Below are 19,656 nucleotides of genomic sequence, written 5' to 3' on the forward strand. Positions count from 1 at the left end.
CAGCCAAGGCAGCCTTTGACTTTCACAACCCCAGTGTGCCTGCTTTTCCTTGTTTGTAAGCGTGGGGTCCAACAGAGCACCTCTTCTTGTTGGCTCCTCTGTCATTTGGGTTGGGAAGTTGTGATCAATGCTCTCCAGGAACCTCCAAAGCTGATTATGCCCCACTGTGTTTTCCCTCGGATAGATACTGGTGTGGTTAAAGTCTACCATGAGGACCAGGGCCAGGGAACATGAGGCTACTTCTAGCTGTCTGCAGAAGGCCTCAACTACTTGTTCGCCCTGACCAGGCAGGTTAGAGCAAACACCCTCTACATCAGGCACCTCCTTCCCCATGGAGCTGCCTGATGCCCTGGGCTGGGGCTGCCCCAGTCATCCTCCCACACCATCCCCCGGCCTGGGGGAGGTAGGATGGGCCCTGGACAGTGAGGCTCTGCCCTGCCAGCCCCTGTGGCGAGCACCTCCAGTGCCCCTTCATTTGATGACAGTGTAAGTCAAGGTTTGTGGATAGAGGGCCTGTGTTTTGTTAGCCTATCTAATAAAGTTGGGAGAAAAAAATTGACAGGCTTTCATCTGAAAGCTCTTTCTCATGTCTGAAATAGATGCCATGAAGTTCAAAGCAATTACTCCAGGTTCAATTAGGTACGTAGGAGCTGCTCTACCTGGAGGAAAAGGTGGCTAGATACTTATGGGTTAAAGGAGAGAAATGCTAAGAAAATATTTTGCGAAGGACAGAGAGAGACAAGTAATTTATAGCCTGTGTAGAAAGTGGAGAGGTTAGCTGTGAAGCGGTTGCATGTACTGAAATTCAAAATCGAGCCAGGACTGAAAAATAACCTGGAAGTCCATTTCAATCAAGCTAAACTTCAAAAGGGAGCTTTCGTCAAGTGTGCACACCAATTTTTTAAAAAAAAAAAAAAGAAAAAAGTAGAAGCTAAAAGATTGAAAATGCTGATAAGCCATAAAGAGACTTTTGGAGATACCATATTAAACTGAGAACTGCCTATTATCTTGCTGAAAAGCATCTTAGAAAGAAAAAGAAAAGAAAAAAAAAAGAAAAAACCCCAAAACCCAGCCCAATTAAAAAGGACAGTGAAGGGAACTACTAGAACTTGACAGAAATTGTGTCCAAATGGAAAAATCAGGAAATTCTGGCAAATGAAAAGTAGATCTACAGTGAGACGGATCAAATACCCATTTGAGATTCAGGTTGCTAACAAAAAACACTTTCAAACACATCCAAGCCATAATGTCTGCCAGAAATTCAGTACAGCCTCAAGCGAGACACTCAAGAGGCTGGAGGTTACTCAGCAAAGATAAGGCCATAGGAAAAATCTTGCATGAATACAGCTCATTAAGTACAAGGTCAAGGAGCCCCCAGTGACAGATGAAGAACAATCTCAAGCTGAAGAGGTTTTGAAATGAATCAATACACGGACACGTAAGAAGGCGACAGGGTGGCAACCATTGAGTGGGTCTGGGGTAACTCAGCATGAAATTGTTAATTTGCTAGTTGCGATGCATCTGGTGTCAGAGGGATAGTCAATGGCCGGTATAAATTCAGACTCCATAAAAAGGCTCCAGGGTGATGCTGAAATCTATAGAGCAATAAATCGTAACATTTTTACCTGGCAAAATCAGGAGGAGCTGTAGGAGCAGCTACGCTGGGTAGGATTCCACATGCATTTTTTCCTGAGGAAGTCATGCCTCAGGAATCTGGTGGAAATGTCTGTAGGTTTTTACAAGCTTTGTGAGTAAGGGTGATGCAGATGGAAGATTTTGTCAGAAGCTCTTGTAAAATGATCACTACAGATTCCTAAGAAATACGACGGAAAGGTTCTCCCCATTTTAAGCTAGAAAGTAGGAAATGAGAGAAATAACGGAGAGCCTTCGCTGTGGAAGGAAGCTGTTGCTGAGCTCCCACAAGTATTTGCACACTGGAGCATCCGTCATTCAATACATTCGTCAGCGAGCTAGCAAAGAATGACTAGCAGATTGACAAAAGTTTTCAGTTGGTACAAAATTATTAAGGGCGGTCAGTATTAACGCCGAGCTCAAAGTTGCAGAAGGATATCACAGTCCTGGATGACTGGATGATCAAACAGTGGATGAAAATTTAATGTAAATGATGACAAAGTAGGGGGAAAAAATATCTCATAGCTATTAGTCCTTAGGAAATAGATCTTGGAGTCACTGTGGATAACTTTCTGAAATCGTCAGCCCAGTACTGAGCAGTGATCAAAAAAGTAGATCGGGTATTTTTACTTCCTTTGAAGGTAACTGAGCACAAACCAGGAGTTCCCATTATGTCACTCTGTGTTGCTCCAAGGCACATGCCTCGAAGACAGCGCGTTGTTTTAGTCAGCTTGTTTTGTACAGATTATCGCAGAACTAAAATGAGGAGAAGAGTGATGAGGGTTATTAGGGTTACAGGATGGCTTCCAGGTTAGAAGACACTAGAAATGTTAGAAACATGGAGTGGCGCCGGGGGGGAGCTACTAGAGAAGTCTGTCAAATGAGGAGTGGCATGGAGGGGTTGAACGCAGAATGATTATTTACTGTGTTTCATAACACAAGAACTGCTGGAAAATCAACAAAATTATCAGACAGTGAGGATAAAATATATATTAAAAAAATGGTTTTCCCTGGTACACTGTCAAATGATGAAATACAGGCTGATGGAAGCCAAAAATATCAAAGGATTCCAATCAAATCAGACAAGTTCATCAATGATCTAGATCAAGCCACTACTCAAAAAGTCCCTGAATTTCTGTTTGCTGGAAAATGAAGGCTGTTCCAGGGATTGGAACCCTGTTTCTTATGGCCTTTTCCTCAGCAGGCACTGTAGGAGACTGAGTGGATCGCTGGGTGGATACTGACGGACAGTATGGCTGTTCATATGTTGTTGTAGAGCTCTGGCCTTTACTTACTCTCTCATCCGCCAGGTCACCACTTTTCAAGACCAGTCAGTATAATTCAAGATAATGAAGCTAAGCTCTTTTGAGGAAGCGATCTTCCCTCTCTACTCAGCCCCGGTGAGACCCCTCTGCAGTGCTGGGCTCCCCAGTACAAGAGAGAGATGGACACACTGGAGCAAGCAGCCCAGGGCCACAAAGACAATGAAGATCCTGGAGTATCTGACATACGAGAAGAGGCTGAGAGAGCTGGGACTGTTCAGCCCGGAGAAGAGAAGGGTCTGGTGGGATCTCATCAACATGTATAAACACCTCATGGAAGGAGTAAGGAAGGTGGAGCCAGCTGGTATCCAGTAAAAGGACTAGAGGGAACAGGCACAAAATGAAATTCAAGAAATTCTGTTTATAAGGAATAACTTTTTCATTTTCAGGGTGACTGAACAGTGGAATTTTACCAGGATAGAAGCATATCCTACCAATGCAAGAATTCACCACTTCAGACCCCTTGTAGATCGCGGTTCAATATTTTAGGTTTAAACCATCAGGGAAAGTGCTCCGTGGCGTGTTTGGCAGAGTGGTTACAGGTGTGCGGTTCAGCCTCCCAGCGGGTGGGCACTGCGGTCTGATGGGGACAACTGGCGTCCTGCACTCCAGCAAAGAAGGACTGCCAGGCCAGGAAGTGTGTTTGAAATTCCCATCCCCAGTTTGCAAAATAAGCTTTAAATTTATGATTGTATTCGTTTACAGCAGGTGGGAGCCAAAGTTTCTTTACAATATTTAAACATTAGCTAGGGACGGGGATGGAAACCTGGTCTGCATGTGGAGGGCTTCAGCCAGCAAAGCCACCCCATGTTGTTCAGCTTGCCATGCGTAACAAAGCCAATTATATAAAAGGGCAGAGCTTTTCTAGCGCATGCATTTCTCAGACATCCATAAAGTCTACGGAGTCTCTTATGCTGGGAGATCGGAGCTTAAAACCCTGCTCCAAATTTGCTGGATGATGGACTTTGTATCCGGGTTCTTAGCCTTTGTACATCGCCTGCACCCAGCCGCTGAGTCCAGAGACACAGCACCCCTCTGAACCTCTGCTAAATTCTTGTGCTGGGTCTGGCCAGGATGGAGTTAACTGTCTTCATAGGAGTTAACTGTCTTCATAGCGGCCCCTGTGGTGCTGTGTTTTGGATTTGTGGCTAAAAGAGTGCTGGTGACACACTGAGGTTCTGGCTGCTGCTGACCTGGTGCTTGCAGAGCCTCAAGGCTTTCTTTTTGTTTCCCATTCCACCCTCCCAGTGAGTAGGCTGGGGGTGGGAAAGACATCGGGAGGGGACACAGCTGGGACAGCTGACCTGAACTGGCCAAAGGGATATTCCCCACCATGCAACATCACGCTCAACCAGCTCAACCATCAGCAATATAGACTGAGATAAAGGAAGAAGAAGGATTTTGGCTTCCAAGGAGGCCATTGTTTGGAGGTCAGCTGGGCATCTGTCTGCTTATGGGGGTGGCATGTAATTGCCTGTGTGTTTCTTGGGCTTCCCCCCCCCGCCCCGTTTATAAACTGTCTTTATCCCCATCCACAAATTTTCTCACTTTTGTTTTTCCTGTTCTCTTCCCCTGCCCTGCCGGTGGTGATGGGGGTGAGCAAGGGGCTGTGTGGGTACTTGGCTGCTGGCCGGGTTCAACCCACCACCATTCTCCATCCTGAACATGTTTTTATTTCACAGGATCACAAAATCCCAGAATGGTAGTGTTTGGAAGGGACCTCTGGAGATCATCTAGTCCAACACCCCTGCCAGAGCAGGGTCACCTGGAGCAGGTTGCACAGGAATACATCCAGGTGGGTTTTGAATGTCTCCAAGAAGGACACTCCAAAGAACCTCTCTGGGCAGCCTGTTCCAGTGCTCTGCCACCCTCAAAGTAAAGAAGTTCCTCCTCATGTTCAGATGGAATTTTCTGTGTTCCAGTTTGTGCCTGTTGCCTCTTGTTCTGTTGCTGGGCACCACTGAATAGAGTCTGGCCCCATCCTCCTGACACCCGCCCTTTACATATTTAAATATTTAGATATTATTTTTAATTCTATTTAATTGTTTGCTGCAAATGATGCAAATATTATTTGCTGTCTGCCAAGTCTGAGACATCTTTCTGGACTTCAAAATCACAGCCAGTAGCAGAGAACAACTGCAGAGCAATTCCTGGAGAAAACTTTGTGGCCATACCACCCTGCAAGGGACACTGGCCAGCCAAGGCTCCGTCAGAGAGGAGAAATGCTCCACACAGGCTGTCTTCTCCATGCAGTTCATGTAACCCACCACAGGGAGACAGCTGATATACGTCTCTGAAAAAGAAACAGGCCGGAAAATGTCAGGCTGAAGAGTTTGTACGGAAACTATTACGCACCACCGTGCAGAGATTTGTGTGCTGCGGCCTTGCCCCTGTCTGAAGCAGTGGGTTTGGTCGCTGCGGATGAAGCCCATAAGCAGCTTTTACCTCTGGGCCTGGGGAACGACCTTGGAGTGGGTTGTGAGGGGGGCTGTTCGCAAGAGCATCGCTGCCCTTATTGCAGCAGAAGGGAACTGGGGAACGGGGGATGCAATGTGCTGTAGCGAGAGAAGGGCCCACGGTTAAGGTAGCTCTACAACATGTTGAAGAACTGGATTATTTTTTTTTCCCCTGCTTGTGCTATAGCTTTCCTGGCCGAGGCTGGGAATTTCACTTGACCTGTGCTTTGCTTTGGTACCTCTGAATGTCTGAGCTTCATTTTGTGGGAACGTGATTTGAGATCCAGACTTGCAAAGTACTTGGACCTGAAATCAGTAAGTGCTTTAAAAGTAAATAGTGCAGCTCGACCTCACACCGTACCCCTGGGCTTAGCTTCTGCTTCTGGGCCTGACTCCTGTGGTCCATGGCCCCATGTGTGAAACAGGGTGGATGATACCCCACCTCTGGCAGAAGAACAGCAGAGACCACCCTAGAGGAAATTAAAAATTCAGATCCTTTAAAGAAGATTAATAAACTGGGGAAACACACACGCAGGAGGTCTGAAAATGCTCTGGCAGTGAGTGGTGGTGGTTCCTGAAGCGCTGTCGGGTACGAGCTCTGAATCGCACGAGGGCCAGAACTTGCAGCTGAAATCCGTAGTGTTATACATGAGCACAAAGGGACCAAATGAAGATTGAAAATGTAATTTCATTTTTGGCACTTCCTAATTCTGCATGCGTGACTGCACTCAAGCAAATGTCTGTTCGAGCAGTTTATTGTATGCAAATGGCTTTTAAATTTTCAGTAATATCCAGGTTTCCCTTCCCCTGTGGAAGGATTTGCAATTAAAATCTCCAGTAGTTACCTCACTACCAGTGAGATTCTCTATCCAGACACTCAGCTGCTCATCCCCTCCAAATGTGGGAATTTATATCCCCTGGGCACCTTCCCTTCCAACACTTGGCATAAGGAACCCCTGGCCAGGAGCAGGAGCCCCCCAGAGCCAGGTGTGACCCAGCAGGACATGATCTCCACACAGCACGGGTCCTTGGTCACTGCCACCAACACCCTATGACAGGGACATCAGCCACAAGTTTCTCCATGCTCTGTGGGTGCCTAAAGGTGATTGAGAGTCTATATGTGATATGTTTTAATTGACTAATGGGAGAACAGACCGGTCCCAAAGTGCCCAGTAACCCAACTACATGTGGGATTTTGCACCTGCAAATAAGACTCTGAGCGTGAGCCCTGTAAGTGCTCTGGTCACAGGCAGCACCGGGCGCCCTGCCTGGTGTGGTATTTGGTCCAGACCCCATTCGGGAGGTTTCACACTGCTCTAGGATGAGCAGTTTCCTAGAAACAGGTTTCTGAAGGTCTCAGTTCCTTGGGTGCTTTTGTGGCTTTGCACAAGGAGCCCAGATGCCTGACGGTCTGTGGGGCAGCTTGGTGCCATGGGGTGGCAGTGATGCCACCGCCCCACCACCACTGCTGTTGGGCAGCTTTCCACCACACTGCCTTCAGGCTTCACCCAAAGTGTCCTGAATCCTTTAAACCTCCCAGTTAAAACAAGCTTCCAGGACCTCAGAGCAGTCTTGCAGCTATTTTCCTTAGCTTTTCCTTCTGTGCGTTTAAAAAAATACAGATGTTCCCACTGAGCACCATATGCCAGAGGCGAAAGCACCAGAGTCATTTACAGACATAACAGCCAAACAGAGCTGTCCCAGGGAGGGGAAGAGAGAAGGCAAGAGCCAGGACTCTGAGCACTTCTTGTGAGGCAAAAAGGATGCTCAGAACTGAAATACTAGGTAGGCAGAGAGACGAAGAAGGAAGAGGGAAGGGAAGGGAAGGGAAGGGAAGGGAAGGGAAGGGAAGGGAAGGGAAGGGAAGGGAAGGGAAGAGGAAAGGGGGAAAGGGGGAAAGGAAGGGAGAGAGAAAGAAAGAGGGGAAGAGAGGAAGAGAGGAAGGAAGGAAGGAAGGAAGGAAGGAAGGAAGGAAGGAAGGAAGGAAGGAAGGAAGGAAGGAAGGAAGGAAGGAAGGAAGGAAGAGAGGAAGAAAGAAAGAGAGGAAGAAAGAAAGAAAGGAAGAAAGGAAGAAAGAAAGAAAGGAAGAAAGGAAGAAAGGAAGAAAGAAAGAAAGAAAGAAAGAAAGAAAGAAAGAAAGAAAGAAAGAAAGAAAGAAAGAAAGGAAGAAAGAAAGGAAGAAAGGAAGAAAGGAAGAAAGGAAGAAAGAAAGAAAGAAAGAAAGAAAGAAAGAAAGAAAGAAAGAAAGAAAGAAAGAAAGAAAGAAAGAAAGAAAGAAAGAAAGAAAGAAAGAGAAAGAAAGAAAGAAAGAAAGGAGGGAAAAGTAAATTTGCTGTATGCTAAAGCTGACAAACTAGATGGCAGAAGAAATGCTTTAGTTACATGTTCCCAGGGGCTTGGAATATGGAGCATCTGGTAACAGTTTCCACATTTCACAGGATTACTTTAAAAAAAAAAAAAAGGAAAGGAAAGGAAAGCAAGCTGGCTACATGAGGCAAAACAGACTAAATATGAGGACTCTTAATTACCTGGATGATTAATATTATTTACTGTGAGTACAGCTCATACATTTGGCAACAGAAGTGACTTAGGCAAAATCAGTTCTGTTTGGGTTACCTGGAATGGACCCGCTGTCAGAAGGGCTTGTTAGAAATCAACATTTACCAATAAATAAGCAGCGTTGCCTGCAGCAGTAGCCTCTGCTACACACTGTACAAGGACCTGGTGACTGCCATGGGCACCAGTCACTCGGCAAGTGAGGAAACGCGGCCTTTGAGTGCTGCTGCTCAGCTCATGGGAGCGGTTTCATGGTGCTCGCTGAAGGGCAGGAAAAGTGCCCGGCCACTGATGGGGGCTGCCCTGCTCGGTACGGCTGCCCCTGCAGTTATTGGGGTGTGAAACACAGTTCTGAGGCCAGCTGCTGGCTCAGCACTGAGCAGCTTTCAGCAATTATATACGAGCATAAGCCTGGAGCGCCGAAATCAAACATTGAGAAGTTTACACAGTCACCATCCGCTCTCCTTTCCACCATGAGGGTATTCTTGCACTCCTACAGAGCGCAGGCTTTGGAGGTTTCCTGCAGTCTTCCTATCCCCCTGGCAACTAGGTTTTATTTTTATTTATTTTTATCTATTTTTCTATTTATTCCCAGGATTGAACACTCTTTTCTGTGCTCTGAGTAACCCTGAACACAAAGGAGCCAGGAATAACTCCTTTGCTGCACCGTCAGTGCTGGATGCAGTCACTTCTTTCATCTCCCGGGTGAAGCAATCAAAGGCGACAGAGAGCAGCGAGCCAGGTAGCTGGCAGCAAAGGGAGAAGTGACATCTGGAAGACTATCACAATTCAGGTAACCTCCAGCGGTCAACGTGCATTTCAGAAAGCAGGCTGTGCCATGGGTCTCTGCCCAGGGCCACCGATGGTCCCCACCGTCCCCCGGCGGAGCTGCCTCTCCCTGCCAGCGAGCTGCTGGGTGCCGCCGGCTGGGGCTCCCGCACTGCTTCAGCTGCTAGAAACGATGTTAAGCATTGGCCCAACCTTTTCAGTGCCCAGATCCAGAAACAGACTTCAGAAGTTTGCAATAGGCAGGACATCAGGACCTCATCCCACTCTTATCCTGAATGGTTGTAGACACCTGTGCCTTTTAAGTGTTCAAAATTAGCAATTGCACACACCCCCAGCTGTCATGATGACACAAAGCATCTCCCATGCAAGTTCAGTTGTGCTTTTTTTATCATTCTGGAAGTTGATAGGTAGTAGAAAACCTGGTGTCTATCACCTCTGCAGCATGAGAGGCTGGGTTCACTCTTTCACTTTCTAATGAAGGTAACCTACTCACCACACCGTAGACCAGGTTGTATCTGTTCTGCTTTGCAGCAAGCAATGGCTGAGGCTTGGGTCCAGGCACTCTCCTCAGTCACTTCTGTCCCTTTTGCATGGAAGGGTCACCAAAGTAAACACACGACCAGCTGCAGAACTTTTCTCTCAGGTGGGCACCTAAAGCACCAAGCTGGACAGGCCCATATCCCAGACTAATGGATTTGTGTGTTTTGCTGAACATCAGCCCACGTGTAGTAAAATGGGGAAGAGAAAACACCCCCTAGCCTGTCGGGAGGTGGAAGTGAGAGGCTGAAGTCCGCTGTGAAAGCAGGGTAGGAACAGCACCGCCATGCCTAGTTTGAAAAATTAGGTGCTTTTGTGCTGTGAAGAACAGCTTCAGTGCTTCTCGCTGGGAGGTTCAAAGATGCAACCTGCAATCACGGCTCGGCCCCTACCTCCAGGTTGTGGGACACCTGTGTGTCTGAGCCATAGAGGGCCCCAGCTCACCCCAGGCACTGCCAACCTCCCTCTTCAGCATCCTGGCTGCAGAGCTCCTAACCTGGTGCTGCAGGCGACTGGGATGGAAAAGTGGACTCCTACTGCCCCCTTACTCCCGTGCCTGCACTGCACCTGGTTAGTCAGGCACTGGAGCAAAAGGAACTGATATAAGGATGAAAAAAGTAAATTTTTTTCATCCCTATCAGATGGGGATAACAATAAGTTACCTATAAGAAAACCAGTAAGATTTTCCTTACAGATCAGTTCCCAAGTGCTTGTGAGAGTGTCTGTACAACATGGAACTACTACCGTTACCCCGAATGAGCACTGAATGCAGTTCATACTTCCTGAACAACTCCAGTCTGCATTTACTCATGCCACAAGAATTGTACCTGAGTGAAAGCTTACGGGAGGCAGGCTTTACAGGAGGAGTGATGCAGAACACAGTAGCTACTTTTGTGGGGCAAGAGCTGTGCTGAGGTTTTCACTGTGTTTTAATTGGAGAAGCATCTTGCTCTGCAGAAGCAAAGAAAGCTTCTAAGTGCTCACAGAGGACGTCAACCTTTCACATCTGCCTCCCAGGAGACCATGGCAGGCCAGATGGGAGTTTTCTGTTCCCCATTCTGCTGCATGTTCAGCAGAGAACACTGAGCATGGTGGCTCTCCTTTTCTAAAAGGGTTTGAATACTAGAATCAAGTCAGCACTAAGACAAATTACTCTTTCTATGCATTGCCTTTAAATACCTCTCCTAACCCCCACTCCCTCTGAAGCCTTCATTTAGCTTCTGTAATACAGACAAGCCTTTGGGAACTAGTCTTTCCTGGAAAATGAACTCAATGCATGAAGTCAGCTGTTAGCTTCGCAAAGGTGCTCTCTCAGATAAGGGCTTGCGTGAACTATTGCACAGCTACTTAACTACTACGTTTTATAGAGCCAAGTTTTAAAGTATTTTGGGCATTTTTAGCTCTTAGTAACTAGGTTAACTAGTATATGGAAGCAAGATTAATTTTTATTAGCTTGAAGTATCATATTTTATTCAAGTGATAAGAAATATCATAATACATTATGCATCTGCCAGTTATAGTCCATTTTAGTTGATTCCAAAACCTAAGCAGTAAATGAGTAACACAGTTTATCTAGTTAAACTGAAAAAAACAGCATTCCACACAACCAGTACTGGAGATGTCAACCGTATAGTAATTCCAGCATCATGTTGTTATGGCTTCAGAAAGTTATGAAGTTAACAAATTAGAACACATCAAGAGCCATTTTCCAAAGATTTATTGAAGTAGCGACAGGTTGCTCATACTGTGCTGGAAAAAGCAGTTTTATTGAATTCAGATACTTAAAAACAGTATTGCAGCACAAGATACTGCTATTTGTAAACTAGACTCCATTGTAAACTCTAATCCTTCAGGGAGAGTCAGTTTGCAAGATCTAAGACCTATTTCCTAGCATAATAATCTTGCGCTCATGGAAAAACTGCAGAAAGGCACTTGAAAGCTGTTTCTTCCTTTAAGACATGGACTGTTTAAATCTTGCTGGTAAGAATTTCTCCTGCATTAATAAGTATGCATCTTCACTTCAGCTTTACTCCAAGTCATCGTGATGCTGGGAAGTTTCATTAATAACCTGTTGAAAACCAGAGACACTTGCATTAAGTTTTAGCAGTAAGATTGTTGGGTTTTTTAGAGTTAGAATTGGAACATCCAGTACCATGGATATGTGAACAAATGGGCATTAACTTTCACTTACAAGTGAGAAGGTCTAGTTGGTAAATGGTGTGCACAAACCATTTAAGCTTTATCGACTCAGTCTGAAAACAGTATCTTGTCCCAAACAAGTACCTCTGTTTACTACTGTTTTTCCCTCGGATGATGTGAGGAATCTTTTGAGAACTTTCTAACTCAGCTGAACTTAAATACTCACGACACAGGTAACTGTCAGACACTTAACGATTTACTATCAGATGAATTTTATGATCGTTTCCTCAGAAGCCTGTTTGCTACATCTGTATGTTCAGACACGCAGCTTGAACTGCCAGATGCTGTTCTACTCAATGCTTACTACCATATACAGACTCCACTGACTAGTAGACAAATTCAAGAGTATTTTAAGGTAACCAGCTGTGACAGAAATAAAATCAAAATTACCACCAACCTGTCCATCTCTAGTTTCAACAGTCTTAATTAGAAGTGTCCTCTTTGAGTGAGTGTCAACCATTGGCTGAGACTCAATGTTGGTTTCTGCAGAAGAAAATGTATTGTTACCAATAGGTTAGATGAAACACCTCCTCAAAGAAGGTGTAACAGATTTTAGTGTCTACTTTTAGCATCCCTATTTAGTATATGAAGAAGTCTCCTACTCTGAAAGATAAGCTATTTTTCTCTATTTTCTCCCTGTTCCCCTTAAAGCATCTTCAGCAGGCATCTAAACCAATCACCCGCTATGTACTGATATATAAAAATATCTGTGCCCAGGAACAAAGTAGCTCGTCCCAGCCAAGGTTAAGTAATTGCAAATATTCTAGTTACAGTTAAGAAAAACATTCACACACAACTGCACTTATCCACGTTCAAATACTAGAGTAAAAGGAACTATACAGGACCCTTTTGCTAATGATCGAACAGGTGTCTAAACTGGAGTAGCAGAAACAGCTTACCTCTCAGGTTCAAAGAAGCAAAGGTTGGAATAGGCATGTTAATCCTGAAGGAAAAAAAGAAACAGATAAAGTCAGACATGGGTAAAGAGTGTCTTCTTGTAATTGCTGTTGAAATGTGTCTCTATGTGACTTTTACCTGCTCTCTTCACCCTCCAGCAGTTTTCTGTAGGTGGCAATCTCAATATCAAGAGCCATCTTTACATTCAGCAGGTCCTGGTACTCGCGGAGATGGCGAGCCATTTCTTCCTTCATGTTCTGAATCTCATCCTGCAGACGGCCAATAGTGTCTTGGTAGTTAGCAGCTTCAAGAGCAAAATTCTCCTCCATTTCACGCATTTGGCGCTCCAGGGATTCATTCTGGAAGAGAATAATGAAGTCAAGCACCACTGCAGTTCAGCCACTCTTTCCCACCCTCAAGACCCTTAAACATTTTTAAAAAGGGAAGTTACTTTAGCATCCTTTCCCAAAGCAACCTGGCATGATGCCCCAAATTTGTCATCTCCTTATCTTCCCCCTTGCAAAGTAAAGGTGGGTTATTCCACTACTTGATCTGAGGTGTGCTACTTATTTGTTCTACCAGGTGGCAAAGCAATCCCTTACAATAAATCCGACACATGCAGTACAAGTCAGCATGCAGGCAGTCCTCAGAGAGAGGACTTGCAGGTGTTTTACTATGTTAAATCCATTTCAAGCCAGCCTTTAAGGTAGTCAGGTTCTAGCACCAGCAAGACTTGCACCTCCTTTCCACTGCTCCTCCAGCTTTTTGTATAGCTTCAGCTGTACCTGACAGACAAGCCATAAACACCTCCAGGAAGTGTTACATAAACAGTGAACAAGGGAATGAACTCATTGTTGATACCTTAAACAACACCTTAAGTACATCAATTAACCAGTGCACTGTAGTTCATGCAGGCAAAGTGGGCCCGTAGCATCCTTTTCAAGAAGCACTAATATGCTACTGTATTGCATGGGAGATCAGCTGCATTCACATCTATGTCACCAAACAAACTGCAGTGCAGTGCTTAAAGCTGCAAAGGGAAGAATGTCCCAACCGCTGTCTTCTACTTACGCTTCCCTTGAGGGCATCAACTTCGCAGGTGAGAGACTGAATCTGTCTGCGGTATTCATTAGCTTCTTGTTTGGCCTGGCGCAGGGCATCGTTGTTCCTATTAGCAGCTTCGGAGAGATCTGCAAACTGTGGAAATCCCCAGTTTGGTTAGCGTAACACTTCAACAGAAATGGTATAACAGACTTTTTTTGGACAGAGCATTCAAGGGCAATTGAAGCCATTACAAGCCCTAACACCTGAAACAAATATTAGTATTATTCTTAAAATGCCTTTCTATTTTTAATTGTTAAATTGGAATTCATAGTTAAACCTTTCGTATTTGTTTCCCCCACCCTGTATATTTTCCATCTTTTCATGATTTTTTCACCCATTAATTCACTCCTTCCTCCAGTATTTCATCCGACATTTGCTTCCAGCTACAAGCATGGGAAAGACTCCAAATATGAACCCATTACTTTGATGCTACGCTTACAGCACAAAGTAATGTTTTCAGCTATACTCTTCCCAGACTAGGATTTCAAAGAAGGCCCTGTGCCATCGCTGTGTTCACGTCCAGTAGAGAGACAGAGGGAACACCAAGTGCTACAGCAAAGCTGTTATGTGCAGTTCATCTGAGTGCCTGATGCACCTGAACAGATTCCACTTACTTTGGACTTGTACCACTCTTCAGCTTCCTGAAGATTCTTAGCAGCAACGCTTTCATACTGTTGGCGAACGTCACGCAGGGCAGCAGTAAGATCAGGCTTAGAAACATCCATATCAATTTGGATGTGCTGTTCCTGGAGTTGGGCCTGAAGTTCCCGGATTTCCTAAGAGAGGAGCAGACAGTCAGTGTTATTGCCCAACAACACAGAGGACATACACAGGTGGGGACCCTGGGCCAGAACCAGCAAAGAGCTTACATGCTCACCAGGCTGTCAGCATCTAATCAGAGACTCTGTCATTTAGCTTACCTCATCATGAAGCTTCTTCAAGAAGACAATCTCCTCTTGCAGGGACTCAACTTTGCGCTCAAGATCAAGACGTGCCAGAGAGGCATTGTCAACATCCTGACCAGAGAGAAGAATGATTAGCAATCTTACAAGAGAAGAGAGAAGAATTTTACAGCAAGTTCAGTAGCGTACAGACCGATGCCACATCTGAGCTTCTTAGCAAGACAATATGAAACCGGGACCTGGTAAAAACCTCTATGTTTTTGTCACCTCCTACCCTAGCCTCGGAGACCACTATATACACCTTTATTGTGATTTTGGGAACTATATAGCATATGTAGATTACTTCAGCTTTGCCAGTGTATTGTTAAGCATGATGAAGAGCACACAGATCGTGGTGGGTGTAAATCCTGCTTGAAGATTAAGCAGATACTTGTGTCACAAGCCAGCAATAAGCTCTTTTAGCTTGACTACACTGAAAAAGAGTTAGTCTTACAATTTGCAGACTTCCATTTTTTTCCAGTGGGGCTTAAGAAGTGCAACCCATGAGCCTACGTGCCTATCAGTGGGCTTAATTTCTTATTTATTTCTTATGGACTCCTTGATCAACCCCAGAGCCATTTGATTCCACAGACCACAGCTTGAAAGCATACTTGTAAAGCTTGTGAGGTACATAGAAGAACTGCAAACATTTACTTCTCCAAGTGGTTCGAGAGATCTCCCTTGAGAAAAAGAAGGTATGAACATAAACACAAATCGAGTTAGTCACCACTGCCTACACCCTCACATTAGCTGGCAAGGACTCCACCTTTTGCTGGACAGAGATAGTCTTAATCAACAGCAAAAATTCATTTACGGCACAACAGAAAATATGCCATGAGTGTTACATTGGGGCAGCTTGAATTAGTTCAAAAACACAACTTAAGACTAAACATTGATTGGTAACTTCCTACATTTTAAATGTGCAAGTAAGTCAATTCAGACTTCCATACCGCTTACATACGCAGCTGCATTCTTATGTTCACATGGTATTAATGCAGCAGGTTTTCACAGCTTACTCTAAAGCTATTTTGGATTTGCCCAAAGTGTAAGCATTCCTAATCAGCAGTTCTCACTGTTACAGCACCTTTGAAATAGGGAGTGTTTTCTTTAGACTCCTAGAAAGCCATTCCTTGGGTCACTCCCACTCTGGGGGAAGGCTCTTGCTCCAGAAGAATTCTTCTGTTTGATTTGTCCAGCAAAACACCCCTTTGATGCGTTGTTCCATAACTTCCCTATCAACTCCAGTTTTACACCCACAGTTCATATCGGCTTTGTTTTTCAATTCAGAAAAATAATTCCTTAATTCATTTGTTCTCCTACCAAAAAAAACTGAAGACCATTCTGTCAGGAAATTACATAGCTATGACCTAAAATGTTTACACAATTAGACAGACATCCACAGAGTTTCCAGCAGATTTTACAGAAATCTGCATCTTGAAGACTATTACTTTTTTCAGGACAACTGCACAGCTACTGGATTTTTAGTAGCTTTTAATAAATTGAAAGCATCTTAAATTGAAGACACTTTGAATATATGGTATGTATTTTACTTTAGGGAGTTTGGACTTAGTAGTTAGCGAGTGATGAATCAGAGTATCTGCATTTCCTAGATGCATAGAGAGCCACCTAAGTGAACAAGCTATGTGCAGCCTGAGCGAAGTGTAAGGCATATATACGTGCAATTGGACAACATATTGATTTTATCCTAGGAGACTGTTTAATGCCAGCCACAGTTTGCAGGGCTGAGTATCCATAGTTACTTCAGGCAAGCCTCATGTTAGCCAGGAGTTGACCTGTTAGTCTTGTCGTATGTTCAGGATCCATTCCTTGCTGCCAGAGTAGCTGGCAAAGCTGCAGTAAATAACCTTCTCACTAATAATGATGCTTGTTTTGTCCCCAAGGAAAGAATTCGCTGTACCTCTAGGTTTATTTTATGTAGTACACCCCTCAGCATATGAGTAAAATCATGTGGTTTTGTTCAGGAGATTAAAATTCAGTACACCCGAGTTAAACAGTCTCTAAAGCAGGCAGCCTCTGAAAATATAAAGTTTACATTCAAATATTTGTTAGTTTTCTTTTAAATACTGAAGTATACAACTGTTCCATCAAGTAAAAAGTAAATCTGATGCTACGTCAGAAGAGAGAAGTATTCCGAAACCATGTATACCACTTTCCAGTGCAAGAATATAATGGTTTAATGAAAAGCTGTGCATTTTTTACAATGCAAAGCACAACAGGATGTTTCAACTTCAGTGTTCTATGAATTTAATTTCATTTGCAGGAGAACAATACTTACACTGGAACAGATTTAGTTTTCAAAACCTGTGTGTTAACCCTACTCTTTCACAGTAAGGAAAAATTAGATATTACTGTTGTTCAAATAAAACACACTCGCACGCACGACTTATGTCAGGAGTGGCTTTAGTGTAGTGTTTCCACAGAACGATTTTCAGTTCTTACACATAAGCTGCGCCTTAAGAGGTTAAACGGATCCAGTTTAACCACACTGCACACACAGAGATCTGCTCGTGGCTGAGCTCCTGAACAACGCCTTACCCCAGTGCAGGGAAGAGCTGCATAATTAATGTAGGATGCGCACAAAGCCAAGTTCACTTAAAAGCCTTAAGCCTTCACGAAGCTAAACTGGCTTGAAACAGAGGTAGACATACATGCCTTGAAGTGCACCAATTAAGTATGAAAGATCATTTAAGCCAGCCTTAAGTCAAAGGATCCTTCAACTGAATTCAGCAATGAATCAGAATAGCTTAAGTTCTCTAAAACTTAAATTGCTTCTGCACAGAACTTCACACTACGTTGAATTGGCTTAGCACTCAAAAAAACAGAAGCTGAAGTTAAGGCAGTCTCAAACTGTTCTGTTTCAAACTTCTGTCCCCAGAATGCCAGCAGTGACTCTGAATTCCCAGACTCCGAATGGGTGTAGGTGTCTCAGTTTCCACACGTTATCTCCTGAAGACACCTGCTCTCCTTCAGAGACTATAAATATGCAATGGTCAAAAGCCTTGCCCAGGGAAATGCTGATAATCAAGTGATGATTTCCTGAATGGTGACATCTAATAACGTCTATGAAGAGCTTTGGGACAAAGTCAGCCTGTGCCCAGCTGTCTGGAGATAAGGGCAGTCACTTCCAGACAGGAGGAATGCCGGTTCACACCGGTGGTTTTAGAGAAGGGACCTTGTTATGAGAAGGCACATTCCTAAACATCTCCTAGTCCAAACAAGGCTTAATCCTAGTTGAAAGCTGGTTTTGCAGAAGTGAAAACCTGAGCTTAACACTTTCTGAACACTGTTTGCACAGTCGGTTCTGGCTGTCACATAAGTTTTAGTTTATCTGGATAACATAGTAGCTTCCTACAGAGACTAAACTCTAAAGCAACTTGTTTCCTATGTTAACATTTTTGTTTACAAGGGATTAAATTCTGTGTTCTTAACGGACATCCAGAGGAGACAGACATGACTGCTGTGAGCTCGCCGCAAGGAACAAGTTGTCCAAATCTTGTGAGCAGCCAACACCCATATGAAAAATGTTAAATTTGAAACTCTTATCCAGTAATGCACTGACCAAAGTGATTCATTAAAAAGGAGCTCTGTTTTCTATAAGAACGGGACCATATACATGATAGACACTTTTTGCTAGAAATATGCCCACACCATTACACATTTCATAAGAATGCAGCCCACTGCACCCTCCCCTCCAACACAAAGGGATCTATTATTTCAATCTGCTGCCACCACACTTGCCATAATGCCTCTATCTGCATTCCACGGTGAATCCCATAGAAACCATTAATACCCTTCAGCCAAGCGAGCAGATGGCCCCCTTTCACTTTTATTGGATCGGAAAGCGATTCCACATCGGAGCGCTTTTTGTAAAACAGGCTAGACTTGGATAAACCAAGACAATAGTTTCCCCCCCGCACCCCTCAGACCGCAGCATCCCCCTAAAGAAAACAAGGAGGGGTTGCGTGAGAGCTGATAGAATTCCTTTGTGCGGGGAAAGCAAACTCCTGCGATCCCACCCTCCCGTCTCAGGCACCACCACCACCTCCTCCTCCTCCTCGGGCCCTCCTCTCTCTCCAGCCCCCACAAACCTGTCTGAAGGACTGCAGGGTGTTCTCGGCCTCCTCCCGCTGCAGCATCTCCTCTTGCAACCTGGAATGGGTGAGACAGCGGTGAGGAAGGAGCGGGGGGGTCCCCCCAAATCCTCCCCCCGAGGCTCCCGCCGTCCTCAGCCCAGCTGGGGATGCTCAGGGGCTGCCTCCGCGCCGGCGGGCGGTGCGGGGGGTGGGTAACGCAAGGCGCCGGCAGCCCCAACCCGCCCTCCCCGGCACACACTCACTTCTCCCTCAGACGCATGATGTCGTCGGCGAGGTTGTCCCGCTCCACTTCCACGCGTGCCTTGTCGTTGGTGAGCTGGTCCACCTGCCGGCGCAGCTCCCGCATCTCCTCCTCGTAGAGGTCGCCCAGGCGGGACGTGCCCTTGCCCTTGAGCTGTTCCAGCTCGGCCAGCAGGATCTTGTTCTGCTGCTCCAGGAACCGCACCTTGTCGATGTAGTTGGCGAAGCGGTCGTTGAGCTCCTGCAGCTCCACCTTCTCGTTGGTGCGGTTCGCCTTGAACTCCGTGTTGATGGCGTCGGCCAGGGAGAAGTCCACGGAGTCGTGGAGCCGCATGGGCGGCATGCTGCTCCGCAGCCGCACCGACGTCGTCTTGGTGGCGTACATGCCGCCGGGCGAGGCGGACACGTACCGGGCGGTGCTGGGCCGCAGGGAGCTGCCCAGCGAGTACCGGCTGCTGGAGGTGATGTAGCGGGTGCCGGTGCTGGGGCGGCTGCCCCCGCCGAACATGCGGCGGTACGAGGAGTTCTTGGTGCTGATGCTCATGGCGGCTTTGCGGGCTTTGTAATCCGGGAGAGGAGAGAAAAGGAGCGGGGCGGCCGGAATGCGCGGCGGGCGAAGAAGGGCGGTGGCCCCGCACCGGGCTCCTTCTTATGGGGCGCCGGCGGGCCCGCCCCGCCCCGCCCGCCGCCCCTCGCCAATGGCCTCCCCGCCCGGCCCCGCGGGGAGGGGGCTGCCGGCCGCCGCCGCGGCAGCGGACACAAAGGCGGGCGGGGAGAGGAGAGGGGGAGAGGGGGGCAGCGCCCCGACCTTCCCCGCTCGGCCCGGCTCACCCCGGGAGCCGGCAGATTTCCCCCCGGGGCTGCGGGA

The 19,656-nt window shown here is 45.9% G+C and overlaps 1 protein-coding gene across 1 annotated transcript; it reads right to left on the reverse strand.

The window, feature by feature from the left end:
• Window positions 1–10,992: 10,992 nt before the first annotated feature.
• Window positions 10,993–19,453, reverse strand: VIM (vimentin). The gene is made up of 9 exons (XM_074574546.1): window positions 18,791–19,453; window positions 18,543–18,603; window positions 14,413–14,508; window positions 14,107–14,268; window positions 13,460–13,585; window positions 12,527–12,747; window positions 12,391–12,434; window positions 11,889–11,974; window positions 10,993–11,360 (listed from the first exon to the last, which is right to left on the reverse strand). The coding sequence occupies exons 1-9, from the start codon at window positions 19,330–19,332 to the stop codon at window positions 11,319–11,321; spliced, it is 1,380 nt and encodes a 459-aa protein (XP_074430647.1). The 5' UTR covers window positions 19,333–19,453; the 3' UTR covers window positions 10,993–11,318.
• Between the last annotated feature and the right edge of the window lie 203 nt (window positions 19,454–19,656).

This window comes from Larus michahellis, chromosome 2 (genome assembly GCF_964199755.1).
Source record: "Larus michahellis chromosome 2, bLarMic1.1, whole genome shotgun sequence".
Classification (NCBI taxonomy): domain Eukaryota; kingdom Metazoa; phylum Chordata; class Aves; order Charadriiformes; family Laridae; genus Larus; species Larus michahellis.